This window comes from Pelophylax lessonae (genome assembly GCF_965119305.1).
Source record: "Pelophylax lessonae genome assembly, chromosome: 13".
Lineage (NCBI taxonomy): Eukaryota > Metazoa > Chordata > Amphibia > Anura > Ranidae > Pelophylax > Pelophylax lessonae.
The window spans coordinates 193,027,139-193,053,729 of NC_138780.1; the positions used below are offsets into that span (position 1 = coordinate 193,027,139).

General features: G+C 45.5%; 1 protein-coding gene across 1 annotated transcript in view; it reads left to right on the forward strand.

The window, feature by feature from the left end:
- SLC24A4 (solute carrier family 24 member 4) overlaps positions 1–26,591 on the forward strand; it is a 224,737-nt gene that overhangs the window by 135,547 nt on the left and 62,599 nt on the right. The window contains exons 3-5 of the mRNA XM_082275860.1: positions 2,026–2,102; positions 14,404–14,478; positions 25,497–25,581. Coding sequence (XP_082131986.1) covers positions 2,026–2,102; positions 14,404–14,478; positions 25,497–25,581 — 237 coding nt within the window. The remainder of the gene's footprint in view (positions 1–2,025; positions 2,103–14,403; positions 14,479–25,496; positions 25,582–26,591) is intronic.

A 26,591-nucleotide genomic window follows, 5' to 3' on the forward strand; every position in this document is an offset into this window, starting at 1 on the left:
AAATTCCCCACCGCCGACCTACTGAGTGCGGGTTGAAGACAAGGACAGGGTGCAGGCCTCCCCCCCCCCCCCCAGCATTGATGGTGTAAACTGTGTCTGAGCAGAGGCCGGTTCCATGCCCCACTGGAGACTCTCCTCTCCCGGCCATCCCTGAGTTCAGCCAGTGAGTAGAGAGTACCTGGAGTGGAGATTTGGACTGGGATGGGGGTCAGGAGGAGGCCAGGGAGAGGGAGAGTGAGAGGGGGGCCGAGTTGCTGCACCATGGGCCTCTGGTTTGTACTTGCCCCCTGGGCCAAAATTTGCCAGTCAGCCTGTGGTTACCCTCCCCTATGCTTTTCAAAAAAATGTAGAAATTTTTTTGACTGGAGCTACACTTAAAAAATGTACCTGTTCTGACTTACATACAAATTCAACTTAAGGCTACGTTCACATGTTAGCGTAGCAGATCGCAGGCAGAATACCGCGATTCTTCCCGCGATCTGGAAATCATTGCAAATCGCGGGACACCTGTGCTTTGCTGTTGATTTGCAATGGCACCCCAAACGCTGTGCGATGTTGCCGCGATTTCTGCCTGCCGAATCGTGGTAACATCGCGCAAACAAAATCGCGGGTGGCATCTCGTCCAAAAAAGGTACAAGAGCTTCTTTGGGGCGTCATGCGACCTGCGATCTTGTTTGCGCGATGTTACCGCGATTCGGCAGGCGGAAATCGCGGCAACATCGCACAGCGTTTGGGGTGCCATTGCAAATCAACGGCAACGCACAGCCGTCCCACGATTTGCAATGATTTCCGGATCGCGGGCAGAATCGCAGTGATTCTGCCCGCGGTCCGCTACGCTAACATGTGAACGTAGCCTCAAGCAGTAGCATACTCCGCTTTTTAACTTTTACCTACAGGTAAGCCTATAATAAGACCTATAATAAGGCTTACCTGTAGGCAAAATTAAACCGTGCAGGTTTAGGAGATATTTACCCTGCATGCAGCCCCTGACACCGGCAGACCTTCAGAGCTCCTTGCCGGAAAGTGAGCTCCCGCGCGCATGCGCAGGAGTGACATCATCGCGGCTCCGGCCACTCACAGCGCCGGAGCCACCGAACTCTCAAGAGACACCGAGGGAAGATGTCAGCTGCCTCAGCGGTGTCCGGGCGACCATGTTGAGGCTTGATTCTAAGGTAAGTATTTTATAATGAGCTAGTATGCGATGCATACTAGCTCATTATGTCTTTGTCCTGCAGGGTTGTTTTTTTGAGCATACAACCGCTTTAAGAACAAATCTACAGACCCGAACTTGTGTGTAACCCGGGGACCGCCTGTATGTAAAATACAGCAGTTTTTTTGTTTTTTGAGGATACAACCGCTTTAAGAACATACCTACAGACCCGATCTTGTGTGTAACGCGGGGACCGCCTGTATGTAAAATACAGCAAGATGCATCTAAATGAGTATTTGCATCATTTTTATGTTACCACAGTGTGTATCCAGCATTACTCTTTTCAATCAGGTTGACACAAAAAGAGAAACAGTAAAGCACAATGACTACATTACATATGCAGGTTCTGCTTCCTCCTGTTCAGCTTAGTTAAAGAGGAAGCAGAAGCTGCACATGTATTATAATTAAAACTATACATATAATTGAAGTTTTAAAACATTAAGACAAATTGTTAGGTTTGTTTTTATAAGCTGATCACAATCACACACTTATACTGTATGTTTGTGCTGTATATGTGCCTGGTTTTGGTGATGACATGTATAGCATGGTATCATCATCATCACTGTTGTGCAGAGTATGTATGCAGGTGATTCTTGGTGCTCCTCCCTTTCCCAGTGCCTGAAACACGAGAGAGACCAGGCTGCTGTGTACGAGGGAGCACAGATAGGAGTCAGTCACTGCAGCTCTCTGCCTCCCCTCCCTTCCCTCATTCATCATTTTATTGTTATATTTGGCTTCCTTTTTGTTACTTTGTTGCAGATATTATAAGTAATGGAGGAACAGGTTACTAAATCGTTGTGTTTCTCTCTCTACAGCAATTGTTGAGTTTCCAGACGATCTGTTCAACATTAAGGAGCGGCAGCAAGGCGCCGTACTGCTTCACATCTTCTGCGTAAGTTATTGTATGGCCTATAAACTTTATCTGATTTGGCCCCAATTCATCAAGAAACTTCAGGAAGCACCTAAGGCATCCTAAAGTGGCCTCTCTGGCATTATTATGGTGTGACACTTGAGCGCCATTGCAGCTTTATGAGTTATGACCTACTACAGTATATGTACAAAGTAGAGAATCAAAGCGGAGTTCCACTCAAAAGTGCAACATCCGCTTATCTGTCTTCACCAAAAGAAAGCTCTATTTGTGGGAAAAAAGGACATCAATTTTATTTGGGTACAGCGTCGCACAACTAAATAGGAGGATCACAGGAGCCCTGTGTTGATTGCTGACAGAAGAAGGGTCTGCTGTGTTTACAACGGCAGACCACCGTTCTCTCTTCCCGGGGAGCGATCGCGGGTGCCCGGCGGCAATGCCAGCTGCCGGCCCCGCAGATTATCTTCCCCTCTCCCAAATCACCACGCGCACATGCCCCCCACGCTCGGTCCCGAGGAGCGATGTACGGGTACGTAGTTTCGCGGGAACCTGACGACCTCCTGCCGTATATATCTGGTTAACTACTTGCCAACCGCCGCAAGTACATTTACTGCGGCGGTCAGCCCCTCCTGGGCAAAGTGACGTGTATATATATATACGTTGCTCGCCCGCGAGCCTGTAGGGGGCGAGCCCGCCCCGCCGGAGGCACGCTCCCGCTCCCGCCCCCGCTCGTTCACTGAGGTCCCAGCACGAGTGACCGGCGGCTCCGATGTCCGCCGGCCACTCGCGATCTCCCGCTGGAGAGGGAGAAAGGCAGGCGGCTGATGTAAACAAAGCCGTCTCTCATTCTCCCTGGTGTAACTGCAGAGATCATACGATCCTGCTATGTAGGATCGTATGTCTCTGTGGTTACATCAAAAGCCACACCCCTTGACAGTTAGAATCACGCCCCTAGGGACACACTTAACCCCTGGATCTCAATCCGCTTCTAGCTTCAGCTTATTCAATTAAGCTTTGACAATAAAACCTGGATGCTGATTGGTTACTATGCAGAGCTGCACCATGCAGTTTTAGTAACCACTTCCCGTCCAAGGCCATTATATGACGTCCTGGATTTTGAGTGGAGATATCTGGTTGATGGGTGCAGCTGCAGGCGTTTTTTTTCAGCAGGCGATTCCCTCCAATGCAAAAGCCATCATAGCGGCTGTTTAGCCGCTTGATTGCTTTTACAGGCAGCGGGGGGGGGGGCGCCCTCCAATGCTTTTCCTTGCTCGCCCCTGTGATCGCCAAATTGGAGAATGAAACCACCGGCGGCGGAGGTTTACCATAGAGCTGACCACGGACCAGATGGTCCCCGGACATAGAAGGTCTCTATGACCTTCGGAGGCCGGGATCAGCCTCATGACATCACTTCTGGCTCTGTTTTGTTTTGTTGGAGAGCCTGAGATCGATTTTATTTTTTTTATCTCAGATTATCCAGTAAAGAAGAGAGATTTGTGGACTTATAGACCCCAGATCTCTCTGTAAAGAGGACCTGTCATGCCCAATTCCTATTACAAGGGATGTTCACATTCCTTGTAATAGGAATAAAAGTTCTTAAAAAAATTAAAGGAAAAATGTAAAAATAAATAAATGAAAGCGCCCCCCCTCCCCTCTTGCTTGTACCCAGAAGCGAACGCGTATGTATGTCGCGCCGGCGTATGTAAACGGCATTCAAACCACACAATCGAGACATCGCCACAAACCTTAGAGCGAGAGTAACAATTCTAGCCCTGGACCTCCTCTGTAACTCTAAACTGGTAACTTATAGACCCCAGATCTCTCTGTAAAGAGGACCTGTCATGCCTTATTCTTATTACAAGGGACCATTACATTCCTTCTAATAGAAATAAAAGTTATAAAAATAAAAAATAAATAAAGGGAAAGTGTAAAAAAAAAAAAATAAAATAAAAAAAAAAAAAAAAGAAAGCGCCCCTGTCACCTTGTGCTCGCACGCAGGAGCGAACACATATGTACGTCATGCTCCCATATGAAAACGGCCTTCAAACCACACAATAGAGGCATTGCCTCGAATCTTAGAGCGAGAGTAACAATTCTAGCCTCGGACCTCCTCTATCCCTCTAAACTGGTAACTTGTACATTTTATTTAAGAAGCACCTATGGAGATTTATAAATACCAAAGTTTGCCACCATTCCAGGAGTGTGCGCAATTTTAAACGGTGACATGTTAAGTATCTATTTACTCGGAATAACATCGTCTTTCTCATTATAGAAAAAAATTGGATGAACTTTAGTATTCCCCCCCCCCCCCAGAAAAAATTGTTTTTTAAAAACTTGCTGCGCATATACCGCGTGACATAAAAAATTGCAATGACCGCCATTTTGTTCTCTTCTAAAAAAAAAAAAACAAAACAGAAGAAAATTATATATATAAACATATAATATTTCTAAACAATTTTTTAAGGGGCACCTATGTAAATTTTTAAGTACCAAAGTTTGCCACCATTCTAGGAGTGTGCGCAATTTTAAACGGTGACCTGTTAGGTATCTATTTACTCGGAATAACACCATCTTTCCCATTATAGAAACAAATTGGACGAACTTTAGTGTTTTTTTCCCCAAAAAATTGTGTTTATAAAACTTGCTGCGCAAATCCCGCGTGACATAAAAAATTGCAATGACTGCCATTTTATTCTCTTCTAAAAAAAAAAACCCAAAACAAAAAGAAATTATATATATATATATATATATATTTCTAGACAATTTTTTAAGGGGCACCTATGGAGAAGTACCAAAATTTGCCACCACTCCAGGAGTGTGCGCAATTTTAAACGGTGACATGTTAGGTATCTATTTACTCAGAATAACACCGTCTTTCTCATTATAAAAAAAAAATTGGATGAACTTTAGCATTTTTTTTCCCCAAAAATCGTGTTTAAAAAACAAATAACGCGTGACATAAAAAATTGCAATGACCGCCATTTTATTCTCTTCTAAAAAAAAAAAAAATTATATATATATATATATATATATATATATATATATATATATATATATATATATATATATATATATATATATATATATTACTGTATATATAATATTTCTAAACATTTTTTTAGCAAAAAAAAAATGATGATTTTTTACATATGGGGGGAGTGTCAGAATAGGTGTGGGCTGAAAGTGGGTAAATAATCCCCATTGCAACTTCTGATCATTTTGCATCCTTCTAGTAGTAGACAACCATGCATTGTCCCGATGCTGGGCTATTAGGATTTTTTTTCTTTTTTTTTTAACAAAAACTTTATTGTCGGTCGTTCGTATTCCTGGGAGCCATCTTAGTTCACCAAATGAATACTTTCCAGTGTGAATGGAACTGTTGTGCTTAAATAATCACAAGACAGGAACGAATTGATTTTTAATGGCGTTACAGCGTTACGTATAATTACATCCCGCGTTCAGCCCGGACCCGGCAATCACATTATCACTAAATTGCATTTTTGGCACTCAAAGAATTCCGAGTTCTTCTTTTATCTAGTCGGCAGTCTGGGGAAATCCGGAGACTTGTATAACCTTCGCCTCGCATTCTCATTTCATTTCTTTTTAATTACAGCGCCGACTGCTTTGTCTGTGCCGGAGCCGTTAATAAATCGCCGGAGTGGAGCATTAATTATCGGGGGGTAACGTTAGCCGAGAATAGATTACAGGGCCAGCGGGATTATTGGCGAGGAAAAAATTAGCTGAAGATTTGTGTAATAGTATTCTTAGCGTCATAACCAGGCGCCTTAAAGCTGAACTCCGGGCACAGAAATGTTCATTTAAATTAGGGTTGCACTGATACCGAATATTTTCACGAGTACTCGTGAAAATGCTCCGATACCCGAAACGGATCACCAGATGAAAATAGAAGAAAGAAAATGAATGCAGCCATCACATTTACGAATTAGTAAGCTGCAATATAATAAATGTTTGATTTTGAGTTTAATGGTGCTTTATTATCTTTGTGGCTATTGAGGAATATACACTGCTCAAAAAAATGAAAGGAACCCTTAAAAAACACATCAGATCTAAATGGAGAAAAATATCATGCTGGTATGGACTGGATAATGTGTTAGGATCTATACTGGTATGGACTGGGTAATGTGTTAGGATCTATACTGGTATGGACTGGGTACTGTGTTAGGATCTATACTGGTATGGACTGGGTAATGTGTTAGGATCTATACTGGTATGGACTGAGTAATGTGTTAGGATCTATACTGGTACGGACTGGGTAATGTGTTAGGATCTATACTGGTATGGACTGGGTAATGTGTTAGGATCTATACTGGTATGGACTAAGTAATGTGTTAGGATCTATACTGGTATGGACTGTGTAATTTGTTAGGATTTATACTGGTATGGACTGCGTAATGTGTTAGGATCTATACTGGTATGGACTGGGTAATGTTAGGATCTACAGTATACAGGTATGGACTGGGTAATGTGTTAGGATCTATACTGGTATGGACTGGGTAATGTGTTAGGATCTATACTGGTATGGACTGGGTAATGTGTTAGGATCTATACTGGTATGGACTGGGTAATGTGTTAGGATCTATACTGGTATGGACTGGGTAATGTGTTAGGATCTATACTGGTATGGACTGGGTAATGTGTTAGGATCTATACTGAAATGGACTGGGTAATGTGTTAGGATCTATACTGGTATGGACTGGGTAATGTGTTAGGATCTATACTGGTATGGACTGGGTAATGTGTTAGGATCTATACTGGTATGGACTGGGTAAGGTGTTAGGATCTTTACTGTTCTGGACTGGGTAATGTGTTAGGATCAATACTGGTACGGACTGGGTAATGTGTTAGGATCTATACTGGTATGGACTGGGTAATGTGTTAGGATCTATACTGGTGCGGACTGGGTAATGTGTTAGGATTTATACTGGTACGGACTGGGTAATGTGTTACGATCTATACTGGTATGGACTGGGTAATGTGTTACGATCTATACTGGTATGGACTGGGTAATGTGTTACGATCTATACTGGTATGGACTGGGTAATGTGTTACGATCTATACTGGTATGGACTGGGTAATGTGTTACGATCTATACTGGTATGGACTGGGTAATGTGTTAGGATCTATACTGGTATGGACTGGGCAATGTGTTAGGAAGGAAAGGATGCCACATCGTTTGATGGAAATTAAAATTATCACCCTACAGAGGGCTGAATTCAAAGACACCCCGAAAATCAAAATTAAAAAATTATGCAGCAGGTTAGTCCATTTTTCGTGAAATTTCATTGCAGCAACTCAGGATGGTCCTCAGTAGTTTGTATGGCCCCTATGTGCTTGTATGCATGCCTGACAACATTGGGTCATGTTCCTAATGAGACGACGGATGGTGTCCTGGGGTATTTCCTCCCAAATCTGGACCAGGGCATCACTGATCTCCTGAACAGACTGAGGTGCAACCTGGCGGCATCAGATGGACTGAAACATAATGTCCCAGAGGTGTTCTATTGGATTTAGGTCAGACGAGCGTGGGGGTCATTCAATGGTATCTATTTCTTCATCCTCCAGGAACTGGCTGCATACTCTCGCCACATGAGGCTGGGCATTGTTGTGCACCAGGAGGAACCCAGGACCCACTGCACCAGCGTAGGGTCTGACAGTGGGTCCAAGGATTTCATCCCGATACCTAATGGCAGTCAGGGTGTCATTGTCTAGCCTGTAGAGATCTGTGCCTCCCTCCATGGATATTCCTCCCCAGACCATCACTGACCCACCACCAAACTGGTCATGCTGAACGATGTTACAGGCAGCATAACGTTCTCCACGGCTTCTCCAGACTCTTTCCCGTCTGTCACATTTGCTCAGGGTGAACCCGCTCTCATCTGTGGAAAGCACAGGGCGCCAGTGGTGGAGCTGCCAATTCTGGTGTTCAATGGCAAATGCCACAGTGAGCTCCATGGTGTTGGACAGTGAGCACAGGACCCATTAGAGGACGTTGGGCCCTCGGGCCACCCTCATGAAGTCTGTTTCTGATTGTTTGGTCAGAGACATTCACACCAGTGGCTTGCTGGAGGTCATTTTGTAGGGCTCTGGCAGTCCTCATCCTGTTCCTCCTTGCACAAAGGAGCAGATACCGGTCCTGCTGATGGGTTAAGGACCTTCTATGGTCCTGTCCAGCTCTCCTAGAGTCTCCTGGAATCTCCTCCATGTTCTTGAGACTGTGCTGGGAGACACGGCAAACCTTCTGGCAATGGCACGTATTGATGTGTCATCCTGGAGGAGTTGGACTGCCTGTGCAACCTCTATAGGGTCCAGGTATGGCCTCATGCTACCAGTAGTGACACTGACCCTAGCCAAATGCAAAACTAGTGAAAAACAGTCAGAAAAGATCTGTAGGGAGTGGCCTCCACCTGTAAAACCATTCCGGTTTTTGAGGTTGTCTCATTGTTGCCCATCTAGTGCACCTGTTGTTAATCTCATTAACATCAAAGCAGCTGAAACTGATTAAAAACCCCCCTCTGCTACTTAACTGACCAGGTCAATATCCCAGGAGTTTGATTGACTTGATGCTATACTCTGATTAAAAAGTGTTCCTTTAGCTTTTTTGAGCAGTGTATTTAAATTAGGGTTGCACCGATACAATTTTTTTTATCGGCGATTGCGAGTACTGATACTTTCAGTTAAGTACTTGCTGATACCAAGTACCGATACTTTTGCGGTGTGATTTAAGCCCATACAAAATAAATGGGCTCGGATCGCACTGCAGAGAATTGCATGCAATTTGAACAGGAATGCGGTGCGATTCCTGTCCGAATCGCAATCGTTTTTCTGCACCGCTCCTGTGTGAACTGTGTGAAAACTGCAGAATTGAAAGATGTAAAATGAAAGGGGTGGGTCAGGCACAGTCAGACTGGGGAGCCCTGATGTGGGAGGGGTTATGCAAGTATCAAATTGTCCTGATAGGTTGGTGTCAGTCTGGAAATGTGGGCGTTCCTTGGCAGGCTGTGTTTGCATGCAGACCACCCTAGGTAATGTTGCACAGAAATCCAATGAATGAAAGGGGTGGACTAGGGACAGTCAGCCTGGGGGAGGAAAGAAGAGATAAAAGGAAATGAGGGGGGCTGGGCTCAGTCTGACTTGCTGCATCTTCTAATGCACATTGTGAGAAGGTCACAGTGTGCAGTAAAATTAGAGGAAGCCGTTTCAGTCCAGGAGAGGAGACGGTACAACTGTGCAAGACTGAAGGGAAAGCTGAGGGTCAGCTTTTACCCCTTGGAGCGCCTGCCGGCCCCTTTAGGGGTTTAGAACACCATGATTGGCTGTCACGACAGTCACATGATTGGAAAGTTCCCACTCACAAGCAGAAATCGGGAGCTTCTGTTAGCCGCCAGTTTACTCAGAAACCATCGGCTGCATTTTTTAAACAGCATTCAAAAGCACCGATTTGGGTGTTTTGAATGCTTTAACCACTTCTGGACCAGAAGAATTTACCCCCTTAATGACCAGGCCATTTTTTGCAATTCTGCACTGCGTTACTTTAACTGACAATTGCGCGGTCGTGCGACGCTGTACCCAGATTAAATTTATGTCCTTTTTTTCCCACAAATAGAGCTTTCTTTTGGTGGTATTTGATCACCTGTGCGATTATTGTTTGCGCTATAAACAGAAAAAGAGCGACAATTCTGAAAATAAGAACAAAACAATATTTTTTTATTTTCTGCTATATAACAGTCCCAATAAAAAAAAAAAAATGTAAAAATCTATTTTTTTCATAATTTTAGGCCAATTTGTATTCTGCAACATATTTTTGGTAAAAAAAAAAAAAAAATCCCAATAAGTGTATATTGATTGGTTTGCGCAATTTTTAGCGGGACTGCGACATTGCGGCGGACAGATCGGACCCCTAACTGACATTTTTGACACTTTTGGGGGGGGGGGGGGGGCAATAACATTACTACAGTAATCAGTGCTAAAAATATGCACTCTTACTGTAATGACACTGGCAGGGAAGGGGCTAACACTGTGGGTGATCAAGGGGTTAAATATGAGCCTAGTGGAGTGTTTACTAACTGTATGGGGGAGGGGCTTGTGAAATGATCATAGAGACCTGTATTCCTATATAGAAGAGTCACAGGCACTCTGTGATCATTCCAGGGAGAAGAACGGTCAGCTGTGTTTACAACAGCTGACTGTTCTCTCTCACCTCACAGAAGGGGTTAACACCAGGGGTGATCAATGGGTTAAATGTGTCCCTAGGGGGTGCTTTCTAACTGTGGGGGGGGGGGTGGGCTTGCTGCATGAACACAGAGACCAGTGTTCCTAAATAAGAGGATCACAGGAGACCTGTGTTCATTGCTGACAGAGTAGTGGTCTGCTGTGTTTACAACGGCAGCCTGCCGTTTTGTCTCCACGGGGAGCGATTGTGGGTGCCCAGAAGCAATTGCGGCCGCCGGACTCGCTGATTTGCTTCCCTTGTAGCGAATTGGCACGCCCTCCCCCCGCTAGCGGTCCCGCGAAGTGACGTACAGGTACGTTGTTTCACGGGACAGACCCGACCTGCTGCAGTAAAACTGCGGCGACTGGTCGGCAAGTGGTTAAAGTGCAGAGGAGGGATTTGGGGTCTTATAGACCCCAGATCCCTCCATAAAGAAGACCTGTTACATGCCTATTGCAGATTCCTTGTAACATCGATAAAAATGATGAAAAAAAGCAACAGTGTAAAAATGTAAAAAATATTAATAATTAAAAAAAAATTAAAGTGCCACTGTCCTCCTGTGCTTGCACGCAAAGGCGAATGTGCACTTTGGTCCACATATGCAAACATCGATCATCCCACTCGTGGGTGAGGTATCACCGCGAACATCCGATCATTGGCAGTAATTCTAGCACCAGACCTCCTCTGTAAATATAAAGTGGTGACCTGTAAAGGCTTTTAAAGCGTTGCCTATACATAGTAAAATTTACGTAATTTGTCGTCATTGCACGGGCGTGCGCAATTTTTAAAGTGACATATTTGGTATCTATTTACTTAGCCTAACATCATCTATTATATTTTTTATAGAAATTGGGTTATGTACTGCGGGTTTTTTTTTGCATTAAAATTGGAAAAAAAATAGATTTTCCCAAAAATTTGCGTTTTAAAAAAAAACACTGTGCAAATACCGTGTGACATAAAAAAAAAAATTCAAAACCCACCAGTTTATTCTCTAGGGTCCCTACCTAAAAAAAAAAAAAAAAAAAAAATATATATATATATATATATTAGTTTGGGTATTCTAAGTAATTTTCTAGAAAAAAAATACTGAATATTACGTAAACTCTTAGATTGTAAGCTCTCAGGATCAGGGCCCTGTATTCCTCCTGTATTGAATTGTATTGTAACTGTACTGTCTGCCCTCAAGTTGTAAAGCACTGTGCTAACTGTTGGCGGTATATGAATCCTTAATAATAATAATAATAATAATAATAATAATAATAGTGTAAACAAAAAGTCCACCCGCTTTTGGCCCCAGCAGCAGATTCTCCGCAGGATTATCCCTATGGGTGGCGGGATGGGTGCCCCCTACCCCCGCCGCCGCTTCCTGGTAATTTTCCCCACTTACCGGACTCACCGGTAGCAGGGAAAACAATCCGGTCTGCTGTCCCCTTTAGGCAGGAAGTCGAGTGAGGGCAAGATGGCCCCCACTCCACTCTATGGCCTTGGAGGACCAGAGCGACGTCATACGTCGCTTCCTAAGCAACGGCTTTAAAGAGCCCATTTTTTTTTTCCTTTTTAGTGTAGATGTGAGGTGTGAGGTCTTTTTGACCCCAGATCTCACAATAAAGAGGTCCTGTCATGCTTATTTTTATTACAAGGGATGTTTACATTCCTTGTAATAGGTATAAAAGCAATCAAATTTTATTTTTTTTTTAAAAGGACTGTGAAAAGATAAAATAAATAGGAAAATAAAAAAAATAAAGAATTAAATCGGCCTGTCCTCGTTAGCCCGCGCACAGAAGCAAACGCATACGGAAGCCCCGCCCACATATGTAAACGGTGTTCAAACCACACATGTGAGGTATCACCACGATCGTTAGAGTGAGAGCAATAATTCTAGCCCTAGACCTTCTCTGTAATTCTAAACTGGTAACCTGTAGAAATTTTTAAAATGTCGCTTATGGCAATGTTTGTCGCCTTTCTACGAGCGTGCGCAATTTTGAAGCATGACATGTTGGGTATCTACTTACTCGGCGTAACATTATCTTTCACATTATAGAAAAAAATTGGGCTAACTTTAATGTTTTCTTATTTTCTTTTTTTTTTTTTCCCAAAAATATTTTTTCCCAAAAAATTGCGATAAAAAATATTGCAACAATCTTCATTTTATTCTTTGGGGTCTTTGCTAAAAAAATAATATATATAAATAATGTTTGGGGTTCTAAGTATTTTTCTAGCAAAAAAAAAAATGATTTTAACTTGTAAACAAGTGTCAGAAAAAGGCCGGGTCCAGAAGTGGTTAAGGTGTGCTTCAGCCAAAATATAGTTCTCTATCGTCCTTTGACAGACGCAGCTCTCACTTCTGGACCCGGTCAGAAAAAGGCCGGGTCCAGAAGTGGTTAAGGTGTGCTTCAGCCAAAATATAGTTCTCTATCGTCCTTTGACAGACGCAGCTCTCACTTCTGGACCCGGTCAGAAAAAGGCCGGGTCCAGAAGTGGTTAAGGTGTGCTTCAGCCAAAATATAGTTCTCTATCGTCCTTTGACAGACGCAGCTCTCACTTCTGGACCCGGTCAGAAAAAGGCCGGGTCCAGAAGTGGTTAAGGTGTGCTTCAGCCAAAATATAGTTCTCTATCGTCCTTTGACAGACGCAGCTCTCAATGCTTCTTCACCATTGGGTTATGCGCCATCTTCAGGAGTAGACTAGGCAGTGAAAACTTTTCACTCGCCTATAGGGGCTGTCCCTCACTACATAACCCCAGACACACTGTGATCTCAGATCAGTTTCTTGCTGCCTAGTTAAGGAGTAGGACCTAGTTTTCCTGCTGGGACTCCGGTCTCAGTTTTTATTTTCTTTTTATGAATTTTTACTTTGGGGGTAAGCTCCTGTTGGTACGGCTTGAGATTTTTGTTACCCAGTTTGCTAAGTTTTTAGCCTTGGAAATGCGTTAACAGTTTTGGTTGCGTTCTTCCCACCCCTCATGCCTATACTGCTTTGGGACGTCCCAATAGGGAAGAAGGATTGAGAGCTGCCTCTGTCAGAGGATGATAGAGAAAATTGTATAATTGTAAGAACTTACCGTAAAATCCTTTTCTCTGAGTCCTTTGACAGACGCAGCTTCCGCCTCTTATTTGGGGATGGTTCTGTCTTCTTTCACTGCTTGCTACGAAACTGATCTGAGATCACAGTGTGTCTGGGGTAATGTCGTGATGGACAGCCCCTATAGGCGAGTCGAGTGAAAAGTTTTCACTACTTAGTCTACTCCTGTAGATTGCGCATAACCCAATAGGGAAGAAGCATTGAGAGCTGCGTCTGTCAAAGGACTCACAGAAAAGGATTTTACAGTAAGTTCTTACAAAAATCTAATTTTTCTGGCAACTTTTGTTTGAGTAGGAAATAGTAGGAGCTTCTTGTTGCTGCCTGTGTCCCCACTAAGCAGATTTCTTCTCATTTCCTGTCTCAGAAATCTCACACTAAGGGAAATTCTCGCCTTTGCCCTTTTTCCTCCTCATATGTATTGCTGGAGGTGCTCAGTAATACAGACGCAGCACAAGAGAAGTTCATTGCAGGAGATGGCTAATGCTGATGAAGTGTTTCAAGGTCAAGGAGGACCAAATCCCGAGCGGTGAAAACTCTATCTGACTTTTCCACCGCCGGTCTGGCAAATTGAGGTTTCTCCAGCGTTCAGATAGAGGGAACCTTCACAGCATGCTAACCTAATCAAAGAGCGCCCGCCGCCAATATCTCCAGGTCCCAGCAGCCTTCCATTAGTGGCGCTCTCCAGAGATCGATGGAAAGCTCAGCAGTATCGTATATCCGCGTTCCTGGCCGGCAATGTCATTTCTTGTTGACATAAAAATGTATTTGTAATGATTTATCCATCCAAATGGCATCAGCTCTCTATTTATGACCTGACTCAGCGCGGATTGATCGCTGTAAAAACGCTCCACGTAGCTTAGAGATCTCCCAACTCCTAAAAAAGGAAATGGATTGATTTGGTTGCTACTTTGTATCAGCTGAATAATTTATTCTCTGAGAGCCGGACCGAACAAGATGGCGATGATGAGTGATTGGCCGAGGCTGTAACAATGGCTTGTCTTGCTTTCTCCGCAGGCGCTGTACATGTTCTATGCTTTGGCGATTGTGTGCGATGACTTCTTCGTCCCGTCTCTGGAGAAAATCTGCGAGGTCAGTTCACGTTTTCCTTCTTTTTATACGAGTGTTGTAAGGGTGCATTAAAAATATATATATATTGTGCGTTTTCTGGTTGGAATGCACCTGTGAAACATGGACATGTGACTGAAAAAGGATCTCAATAGGCCGGGGACCTCCAAACTTTCTGAACAAAGAGCCAGTTTACTGTCCTTCAGACTTTAGGGGGCCGGACTGTGGCCAGTGGGAGTAGAAAATGTCCTGGCGTCCAGCGGGAGTAAACCATGCCCTATGTTTGGTGTCAGAGGGAGGAATAGTGCCCCATCAATGGTGTCAGTGGGAGGAACAGTGCCTCATCATTGGTGTCAGTGGAGGGAATAGTGCCCTATCTTTGGTGTCAGTGGGAGGAATAGTGCCCCATCATTGGTGTCAGTGGGAGGAATAGTGCCCCATCATTGATGTCAGTGGAGGGAATAGTGCCCTATCTTTGGTGTCAGTGGGAGGAATAATGCTCTATCTTTGGTGTCAGTGGGAGGAATAGTGCCCCATCATTGGTGTCAGTGGGAGGAATAGTGCCCCATCATTGGTGTCAATGGGAGGAATAATGCCCCATCATTGGTGTCAGTGGGAGGAATAATGCTCTCTCTTTGGTGTCAGTGGGAGGAATAGTGCCCCATCATTGGTGTCAGTGGAGGGAATAGTGCCCTATCTTTGGTGTCAGTGGGAGGAATAGTGCCCCATCATTGGTGTCAGTGGGAGGAATAGTGCCCCATCATTGGTGTCAATGGGAGGAATAATGCCCCATCATTGGTGTCAGTGGGAGGAATAATGCTCTATCTTTGGTGTCAGTGGGAGGAATAATGCTCTATCTTTTGTGTCAGTGGAAGGAATAGTGCCCCATCATTGGTGTCAGTGGGAGGAATAGTGCCCCATCATTGGTGTCAGTGGGAGGAATAGTGCCCCATCATTGGTGTCAGTGGGAGGAATAGGGCCCCATCATTGGTGTCAGTGGGAGGAATAGTGCCCCATCATTGGTGTCAATGGGAGGAATAATGCCCCATCATTGGTGTCAGTGGGAGGAATAATGCTCTATCTTTGGTGTCAGTGGGAGGAATAATGCTCTATCTTTTGTGTCAGTGGAAGGAATAGTGCCCCATCATTGGTGTCAGTGGGAGGAATAGTGCCCCATCATTGGTGTCAGTGGGAGGAATAGTGCCCCATCATTGGTGTCAGTGGGAGGAATAGTGCCCCATCATTGGTGTCAGTGGGAGGAATAGTGCCCCATCATTGGTGTCAGTGGGAGGAATAGTGCCCCATCATTGGTGTCAGTGGGAGGAATAGTGCCCCATCATTGGTGTCAGTGGGAGGAATAGTGCCCCATCATTGGTGTCAGAGGAAGGAATAGTGCCCCATCATTGGTGTCAGTGGGAGAACTAGTGCCCCATCATTGGTGTCAGTGGGAGGATTAGTGCCCCATCATTGGTGTCAGTGGGAGGAATAGTGCCCCCTCATTGGTGTCAGTGGGAGGAAAAGTGCCCCATCATTGGTGTCAGTGGGAGGAATAGTGCCCCCTCATTGGTGTCAGTGAAAGGAATAGCGCCCCATCATTGGTGTCAGTGGAAGTAAAAGTGTCCCATCAGTGTCAGTGGGAGGAATAGTTGGGTGGGGCAACTGGTGGCGAGTAACTCATAACTCCTGGCTAGTGGCTCAGGACTTGAAATGTTGAGCCCTGTTGACATGATAGCATCATACAGTTGCTGCAGATTTGTCAGCTGCACATCCCTGATGGGAATCTCCCGTTCCACCACATCCCAAAGGTGCTCTATTGGATGAGATGTGGTGAGTGTGGAGGCCATTGGAGTACAGTGACCTCATTGTCCTGATGAAGAAACCAGCAGTGAGATGATTGGAGCTTTGTGACATGGTGAATTATCCTGCTGGAAGGAGCCATCAGAAGATGGGGACACTGTAGTCATAAAGGGATGGATATGGTCAGCAACAATACTCAGGTAGGCCGTGGTGTTTAAATGATGCTCAGTTGGTACTAAGGGGTCCAAAGTGTGCCAAAAAAATATCCCCCACACCATTACACCACCAGCCTGAACCGGTGATAGAAGGCAGGATGGATCCATGCACCAAATTCTGACCCTTCCATCTGGGGAAGCTCCAGTCCTCCTCCAAAACCTGTACTTTCTGCTTTCCAGCAATGCCCCCAGCTTCTTCCCAGCACCAGGTAAGGGGGTGCACTGTGATGTAAGAGAGGGTGGGGTGTTCAACTGCTGATGGTGGAGAGGCTCTTCTTGATGTCTTATGTAAGGGTAGGGGATGTTCTGAACATCCAGTTTTACAGATACAACTGGCCCTTTTGAGGGCAATAATAATGCTGATGCGCAGAGGCAGACTGTCAATTTTCGGCCCAGGGGGCAAGTACAAACCAGAGGCCCATGGTGCAGCGACTCACCCCCCCTCCTACTCCCCCCTCTTCCAGTCCTCCTCCTGACCCCCATTCTAAGCTGAAGCCATGTTCCAGATACTCTCTACTTACCGGCTGAATCTGGGATCCCAACCTGGCCAGCATGGGGGAGCTGGGGCACAGCTCGGTAGGGGGAGAAGAGTCTCCAGTGGGGCATGGAACTGGTCTCTGCTCAGACGCAGTTTACACCATAAATGCCAGGGGGGGGGGGGGGAGGCCTGCGCTCTGTCGTTGTCCTCAACCTGCACTAAGTAGGTCAGTGAGAGGGACCTTTTACTTCTCTTTACCAGAAATCCTTTAGGCATTCCTATGGCAGGAGCGGTACAGCCTTTTTAAGGGGCATCAGAGTGGCCCAGGGGGCAATTGCCCCCCTGCCCCCTGGCCCAGTCCTCCCCTGCTGATGCGGCCCGCAATTAAATTGAGTTTGACAACCCCGCTCTAAATAAATCAATTTATTAAATTATTTCATATAAGGAAAAACAGATAAAGAGAATAAGAATATATTAAAAAACGTAATCTGTGCACAGACAAATACATTTAGATTTTGCTGGCTTTGATGCACAGTCAGACATGCATATCCCTTATAGATCATGCCCAGTGAGAGGTGCTGATGGAAGCGGAGGCGCCGCGGAGCTCGGTGATGATTCCCCATGCCTCATCTGTGCTTGTAGCCAATAGATAAGATGAATGGGACTCGGAGTCCTTATCATTCAGCAGAGGAAGAACTGCTTCTTATCTGAAAACGTTCACCCGTACTTACAATGGATGGATCACCAAGATCTCTCCTCCATGGACAAAGTGTATTGTGACTTCATAACTGTTGATGCGGCATCGGCACCCGGCTCCAAAATCCAATGTCTTCATTTTTCTAAAAGAAAAATGACTTAATAAAAGAACCTCATGGGTCGTCTTCATTATCTTCTGAGCTTTTGCTGTGTTTGTTTTGTGGAATAATAAAATCTTTGAACATTGGGCCCCGGTGCCGATGCGTTATCAATGGGTGTGCAGTCATGTCTTCTGTTCCTGGTCATGTGATCTAGGTCCTTACATGACCAAGGAGGACACCTTTATAAGAGGGGCTTCATGGTTGGCCAGAATTGGTGCCAAGAGCACATGTCCCTACCCCTGCTTCTGTCCTGCTAGAACACTGCCCTTCCTGCTGAGGCCAAACCCTCTGCCATATTGTGCCCCACTCCACACCAGAGGCCTCCGCATGGCATTCCTGGGTGTTGACCTTTGGTTTGTTTTGTGGAATAATAAAATCTCTGAACATTGGGCCCTGGTCCCGATGCGTTATCAATGGGTGTGCAGTCATGTCTTCTATTCCTGGTCATGTGATCTAGGTCCCTACATGACCAAGGAGGACACCGTTATAAGATGGGCTTCATAGTTGGCTAGAATTGGTGCCAAGAGCACATGTCCTTACCCCTGCTTCTGTCCTGCTAGAACACTGCCCTTCCTGCTGATGCCAAACCCTCCGTATCTTCAGGATACACACTTACCACCCCCTTTCACTCCACCTGCTGACACCCGTCCTCTGACTATTCTACACTGGGGTGGCCCCCCTCAGGTCAGGCCCCTAGACACGATCCCCTTTACTCACTATACTGTTTTCCGAGGGTCTCCAGTGTCTCTACCCCACCAGTCAGCTCTAATGGACCTTTGGGTTCAGCTCCTTCCTTCTGGTCCCCAAGCCGACTGCCTGTGGCCACGTGCCACCGCTGCAGAGGAGGAGACAGCCGTCACCCTCCCTCCACGACTCTGCTCACCAGCCAAAGACCCCGCGGCGTGGCACATGTGCTCCTGGCTTTTATACCACACCCCACAATGCACCGAGACAATCAGTCTGTGCCAATCACTGGGGCTGTATCAAAGCCTGTGTACCCATTGGTCAGATTTTCTCCACTGTCCAATACGCCTCCCTATTGGACCAGTTTGAAACACTCCCTAGACCAGATGAATCACACACTGAGCACGATGAGCAGACTTAACTCACAGATCCTGCTCTCTGGCAAGCAGAAAGCAATATAGATTTCCCCTGCTGCTCCTCTGATAGGCAGACAGAGCCAAAACTATACTCAATCTTTAGCACCTACCTAGGAGGGTGTTACAGATAAATTCCTCTTGTCCTCCCCTCCTCCAACATTCAGGTGGTAGGGTCAGAATTTGGCGTAAACAACATGAAAGCATGGTTCCAACCTGCCTTGTATCACCGGTTCAGGCTGGTGGTGGTGGTGTAATGGTGTGGGGGATATTGTCTTGGCACACTTTGGGCCCCTTAGTACCAATTGAGCATCGTTTAAACCCCACGGCCTACCTGAGTATTGTTGCTGACCATGTCCATCCCTTTATGACTACAGTGTCCCCATCTTCTGATGGCTCCTTCCAGCAGGATAATGCTCCATGTCACAAAGCTCCAATCATCTCACCACTGGTTTCTTCAACATGACAATGAGGTCACTGTCCTCCAATGGCCTCCACACTCACCACATCTCATCCGATAGAGCACCTTTGGGATGTGGTGGAACGGGGGATTGGCATCATGGATGTGCAGCCGACAAATCTGCAGCAACTGCGTGATGCTATCATGTCACTATGGAGAAAAATCTCTGAGGAACGTTTCCAACACTTTGTTGAATCTATGCCACGAAGAATGAAGGCAAAAGGGGGTCCAACCCGCTGTTCTGCTGAAAACTCTAACTTGCCGAGAATTCCAATCACGTCACTTCCAGGGACTGTACATCATGAATAGTTGGAGATTTTCGACCACTTGGTGTTTTCACAGAACACTGGCAGCCTTTACACTCCGGTACATGCTATAATGAGTGGACATTGTTAGTCCGCCCGCTAGTAACCAACAACATGGCCGCCTCCAAGGCGGCGACAACTAGCAGATGGACTAACAATGTCCACTCATTATAGCGTGTACCGGAGTGTAAAGGCTGCCGGTGTTCTGTGAAAACATCAAGTGGTCGAAATCTCCAATTATTCCTGCTGTACAGTCACTGAAAGTAACGTCTTTGGAGCTCTCGGCAAGTTGAAGTTTTCGGCAAAACACTAGCATTGTGTACCTAATAAAGTGGCCGGTGAGTGTATATACCGTAATCGTATGAAATCTGCTGATGGTTTTTATTGAAACTAAGGTAAAAGTTTATTCCCTGCACTGTTGCTCTTCTCTGGCAACTTCTGTCTTCATCACTGGTCCATAACAGTGTATTGAATTTGCTAACATCTCTCCTGCTGCCTGCCCTTGATTTACAGTATCTCACAAAGGTAAGTACACCCCCCACATTTTTTTAAATCCTTTATTCTATCTTTTCATGGGACAACACTGAAGAAATGACACTTTGCTACAATGTAAAGTAGTGAGTGTACAGCTTTTATAACAGTGTAAATTTGCTGTCCCCTCAAAATAACTCAACACAGCCATTAATGTCTAAACCGCTGGCAACAAAAGTGAGTGCACCCCTAAGTTAAAATGTCCAAATTTGACACAGTGTCCAAATTTTGTGTGGCCACCATTATTTTCCAGCACTGACTTAACCCTCTTGGGCATGGAGTTCACCAGAGCTTCACAGGTTGCCACTGGAGTTCTCTTCCACTCCTCCATGATGACATCACAGAGCTGGTGGATTTTAGAGACCTTGCGCCCCTCCATCTTCCATTTGAGGATGCCCCACAGATGCCCAATAGGGTTTAGGTCTGGAGACATGCTTGGCCAGTCCATCACCTTTACCCTCAGCTTCTTTAGCAAGGCAGTGGTCATCTTGGAGGTGAGTTTGGGGTCGTTATCATGTTGGAATACTGCCCTGCGGCCCAGTCTCTGAAGGGAGGGGATCATGCTCTGCTTCAGTATGTCACAGTACATGTTGGCATTCATGATTCCCCCAATGAACTGTAGCCCCCCCCCCCAGTGCCGGCAGCACTCATGCAGCCCCAGACCATGACACTCCCACCACCATGCATGACTGTAGGCAAGGCACACTTGTCTTTGTACTCTTCACCTGGTTGCCGCCACACACGCTTGACACCATCTGAACCACATAAGTTTATCTTGGTCTCATCAGACCACAGGACATGGTTCCAGTAATTCATGTCCTTAGTCTGCTTGTCTTCAGCAAACTTTTTGCGGGTTTTCTTGTGCATCATCTTTAGAAGAGGCTTCCTTCTAGGACGACAGCCATGCAGACCAATTTGATGCAGTGTGCGGCGTATGGTCTGAGCACTGACAGGCTTACCCCCTACCCCTTCAACCTCTGCAGCAATGCTGGCAGCACTCATACATCTCTTTCCCAAAGACAACCTCTGGATATGACGCTGAGCACATGCACTCAACTTCTTTGGTCGACCATGGTGAGGCCTGTTCTGAGTGGAACCTGTCCTGTTAAACCTCTGCATGGTCTTGACCACCGTGCTGCAGCTCAGTTCTAGGGTCCTGGCAATCTTCTTATAGCCTAGGCCATCTTTATGTAGAGCAACAATTCTTTTTTTTTCAGATCCTTAGAGAGTTCTTTGCCATGAGGTGCCATGTTGAACTTCCAGTGACCAGTATGAGGGAGTGAGAGTGATAACACCAAATTTAACACACCTGCTCCCCATTCACACCTGAGACCTTGTGACACTATCGAGTCACATGACACCAGGGAGGGAAAATGGCTAATTGGGCCCAATTTGGACATTTTAACTTAGGGGTGTACTCACTTTTGTTGCCAGCGGTTTAGACATTAATGGCTGTGTGTTGAGTTATTTTGAGGGGACAGCAAATTTACACTGTTATACAAGCTGTACACTCCCTACTTTACATTGTAGTAAATTGTCATTTCTTCAGTGTTGTCACATGAAAAGATAGAATAAAATATTTACAAAAATGTGAGGGGTGTACTCACTTTTGTGAGATACTGTATGTTAAGATCAGTTTTGCTATGGGACCCCATTATCTGTAGGTACACTCCTGGTGACAGTGGCCATTAACACATGTGTGTTTAATGCACTGGTGCGGACCAGGCTGGAGTAAATGGGCCCTTAATAATCCGTTTCCTTTCTTTGCAACCTTCGAAGATTCAGCAGGTGTTGAATCCCCCCCATGAGAAAATCTCACGCTTCTCACCTTTGAATTTCAGACGCTTGATTCTTGGCTGTCTCGCTGCGCAGAAACCTTGAGCAAAGAGCGGCGTGAATAATTACAAAATCTGTTGTACATTTGGAGCTGCTTCAGAATATTAACTGTTTATCTTGAATTATTCAGAAATAGCAGAAGCAGCTTGGGCATGCATAATGTATAGACATATGTTATGTCAGCGGCTGATTCCACATCGCTCACACCTTGCCAGGAAAAACTCCCAGAATCTTCTGGTGACGGATTACGCTTAAGAGGGAGCCCTCTGCTTTCCTCAATAAAGCAGAACTTTACCCATACCAACTTAATAAAAAATAATGTTCTTTAGCAAGGCACGTTAATAATAACTATGCTACTTAAGTTAGTGTGTGCTGTAAATTGTCTCCAGCATTGCCCCTGTCTCTTCTTGCTGGAGGCTGCAATTTTGCTGAAGCCCAGTGCCCCTGAGCAGCAGTAAATTGTAAAGCGGAACTAAACTCATTGATTTAACGTTTTCAAAAAACAGTTACATTCTTGGAATGCCCGGATTGCTAACTGTCAAATTTGCTTGTTTCCTCAACCAATCTGTCAAACCATCAAATGGCCGGTGCCAAAACTGATCACATGTGCAGCACCATGCCAGTTGCAGATCAAACAGAAGCAGCTTCCTTGGCTGTAACGGATAGGAGGGTTTAAAGTGGATAGTAAAGTTTCTTTTTTTTGTCCAATAAAAATAACAAACCTGTTATACTTACCTCCTCTGTGCAGTTGGTTCTGCAAAGGACATCCTGGTTCCTCCTCTTCTTGAGTCCCTCTTTGGCTCTCCTGGCCCCCCCCTTTCTTTGAGTGTCCCCACAGCAAGCAGCTTGCTATGGGGGCACTCAAGCTGAGTCACAGCTCCATGTATGCATGCAGAGTTTGGTATCAAGCAGTAACATAGTCCAGGAACAAGCCAAAGGTCAATGACTAATGGTTGCAGGTTGGGATCAAGCAGAAACATAGTCAAGGAACAAGCCAAAGGTCAATGACGAATTGTTGTAGGTCGGGATCAAGCAGAAGTGTAGTCGAGGAGCAAGCCAAAGGTCAATGACGAATTGTTGTAGGTTGGGATCAAGCAGAATAGTAGTCAAGAAACAAGCCAAAATTCAATAACAAATGGTTGTTTGTGGGGATCAAGCAGAAACATAGTTGAGGAAAAAGCCAAAGGTCAATAATGAATGGTTGCAGGTTGGAATCAAGCAGAAACATAGTCGAGGAACAAGCCAAAGGTCAATGACGAATGGTTGCAGTTTGGGATCAAACAGAAACATAGTCAAGTAACAAGCCATAGGTCAATGACGAATGGTTGCAGGTTGGGATCAAGCAGAAACATAGTCGAGGAACAAGCCAAAGGTCAAAAATGAATTGTTGTAGGTTGGGATCAAGCAGAAGCGTAGTCGAGGAACAAGCCAAAAGTCAATAACAAATGGTTGTAGGTGGGGATCGAGCAGAAAAATAGTTGAGGGAAAAGCCAAAGGTCAATAAGGAATGGTTGTAGGTTGGGATCAAGAAGAAGCGTAGTCGAGGAACAAGCCAAAGTTTGATAACAACTGGTAGTGAAAATACATGCGGCAGCAGGAGTGACAGGAGAGACATATTGGCTGGAGAGAACACAATAATCTGACAAACAGGAAGTGCAAAGGCATGTCTTAAATAGGAAATTTATAGGAGGAGCAATGGGAGCAATTGGTAGGCTCAGCAAGAAGAAATACTGCCAGACACAGTACAGATTGCCGGTTCAGATCTGGGTCCGGACATAAGGGTCAACTACTCTATGGACCTCAAAAAGCAGTTTTACACAATCCTCTGCTCCTGCAGGCTCTCTCTGTCCCCAAAGCCTTTTCTCCCCTATAAACAAAGATATAGGCCTAGGTTAATTCCCCCTGGAGGTAGACCAATGGTGCTCCACAGCGCATTGTGTCTTCCTGGCGCTTAAAACAGAATGAGAGTATAAGATGAACACCCAGCAACTTATTCTCTCGATAAAAGTACTTTATGGATAAAGGGTACAGTGTGCAAATTACAGCAGCTTAAGAGTTTCTGTAAAAATATACCGTATATACTCGAGTATAAGCCGACTTTTTCAGCATATTTTTTATGCTGAAAAAGCCCCCCTCGGCTTATAATCGAGTGAGGGTCCCACTTACCTTTCTCCGGTGCAGTGCGCCGCCGCTGCTCGGGAAAGCCCATACTCGTTTAGCTATTCCTGGGCAGACGGCGCATGCGCGGTGATGTGTTGGCGCCGGCAGCGCCATTTTTAAATGTAAGGCGCCTCACTGAAAGTTAAGTGAGACTCCTCCACAGCCCCTGCATCTCCTCAGGAGATGCTGTGCTGCGGGCATGGTATAGGAGATTCTCCTGTACTATGCCCGCAGCACTGCATCTTTTGTACCATCTCCTGTACCATGCTTGTACCATCTCCTGTGCCATCTCCTGTGCCATCTCCTGTACCATGCCTGTACCATCTCCTGCACCATGCCCACAGCCCTGCATCTCCTCAGGAGGGCCTGAACACACAGGGGGACCCAACAGCATGGGGAATCGGTGCGGTTTGGCAGAGGGGCAATTACAGAAGAAAGCCCTGTGTGACTCTCAGCAGCAGCTGAAAGCCAGTTTTTCATACTCCTGCCAGCTTTCAGCTGCTGCAGTGAGAGACCCAAACACAGGGCATCGTTCCTGTAATTGCTTCTCCGACACCAATCCCAACTCCCTGTTCAGCCTGCTTCTGATTCTCCCTCTCCCTGTGTGCCCCCCTTTCACTGTGCCCAATTCTGCAGCGCTGCAGGCTGTCCTGTAAAAAAAAAAAAAAAAAAAATTGTTAAAAAATAACAAACATTGTAATTCATCTTTAAAAAATAAATTGTAAAATAAAAAAATTGTAAACATTTTTAACTTTTTTAAAATATTTTTTTTTTTTTTAAATGTAAAAAACAATTAAAAATAATTAATTCAAGTTTGCTGTCATGTTTGTGTCCGCTAATAATGATTATATATATTATATTATTTGTTATAATCATGATCATTAAATAATGATTTGAGTGTATTTTTAGTGAAAATATTGTCTTGATATATTGGGGGCTCTGTCCCGTGAAATGAAATATCTGTACGTCGCTAGCACGCATGCCTTTTGGCCACAGGGGGAGCCAATCAGCAGGTCCGGCAGACGCGATTGCCACTGGGTACCCGTGATCGCTCCCCGTAGGGGGATCTCTGCCAGGTAGGCTGTACTGGGCCCCGTGATTTCTAACAGCAGCTCTGACCCCAGGGTGACCTTGTCTGATGAGCAGCCTCATTAGAACCATTCAGCCTTAGAAATTGGGACATCTTGCAAATTTCTGGCATTTTTTTTTTTTTTTTTACTTGTGAATGTTTGCAGCCAAGCGTTTGCAGTTTTCTTGGTGGGGGGTGATTTAGTTTCCGGTGCAATAATCCGATTTTTATTTACAGAGGCTGCACCTGAGTGAAGATGTAGCTGGGGCAACGTTCATGGCAGCAGGGAGCTCGACTCCGGAATTATTTGCCTCCGTTATTGGTAAGTCTTGTGAGATCAGGAGGAGATGAGATTCCTCCTTCATTGAATTCTATTGTAACTGTATTGTCTGCCCTGATGTTGTAAAGTGTTCTGCAAACTGTTGGCACTCTAGAAATCCTGTATAATAATTATGAGACCCAACAATCATTCTCGGTTCCTGGAATCGTGATGAGCAGCAGATTTGACACTCCAGCCATGTTTCCCAACCTGCGACCTGAGGGCCACATGGGGCTTTTTGTTACTTGGGTGGCCCTTGGACTCCAGAAGCTGGATCATTGATCTCTTGTAGCCACATGTAACACGTCCCCCATCTCTGACTGTCCTCTGCAGCAGGGGCTGATTGGTAACTTTCAGCCCAGGGGGGCAAGTACAAACCAGAGGCCCATGGTGCAGCAACTCGGCCCCTTTCCTGACCCCCATTCCAGGCTGAAGATCCGCTCCAGGTACTCTCTACTCTCCGGCCGAATCCGGGTTCCCAACCTGGCCAGCAGGGGGCGTTTGGGGGGATCTGGGACAGCTCGGTTAGGGCTGGCCGGGGGGGATGAGAGTCTCCAGTGGGGCATGGAACTGGCCTCTGCTCAGATACAGTTTACACCATCCATGCAGGGGGGGGGGGGGTTGCACTCTGCCTTTGTCTTTAACCCACACTCAGTAGGTGAGCAGTGGAGACTTTTTACTTCTCTTCACCGGGAATCCTTTAGGCATGTCTGTGGCAGAAGCGGTGCAGCCTTTTTTCGGGGCAATAAGAGCGGCCCAGGGGGCGGTTGCCCCCCTGGCCCAGTCCTCCCCTGCTCTGCAGCATGTGTCCAGTATCCAACCAAACCTGCAGCATGTCCACAATCTATGGCCGTCATTTCCTCTAATAGTCTATGGCAGGCCTCTCTAGTAGGGATGCACCAATACTATTTTTTCTTTTTTGTTTTTAATAGCAAATACGAGTACCGATTATTTTTTTTTTCAGGACTCTCCAATACCAATTACCGATACCTGCCGGCAACTGTTTTGTTTAC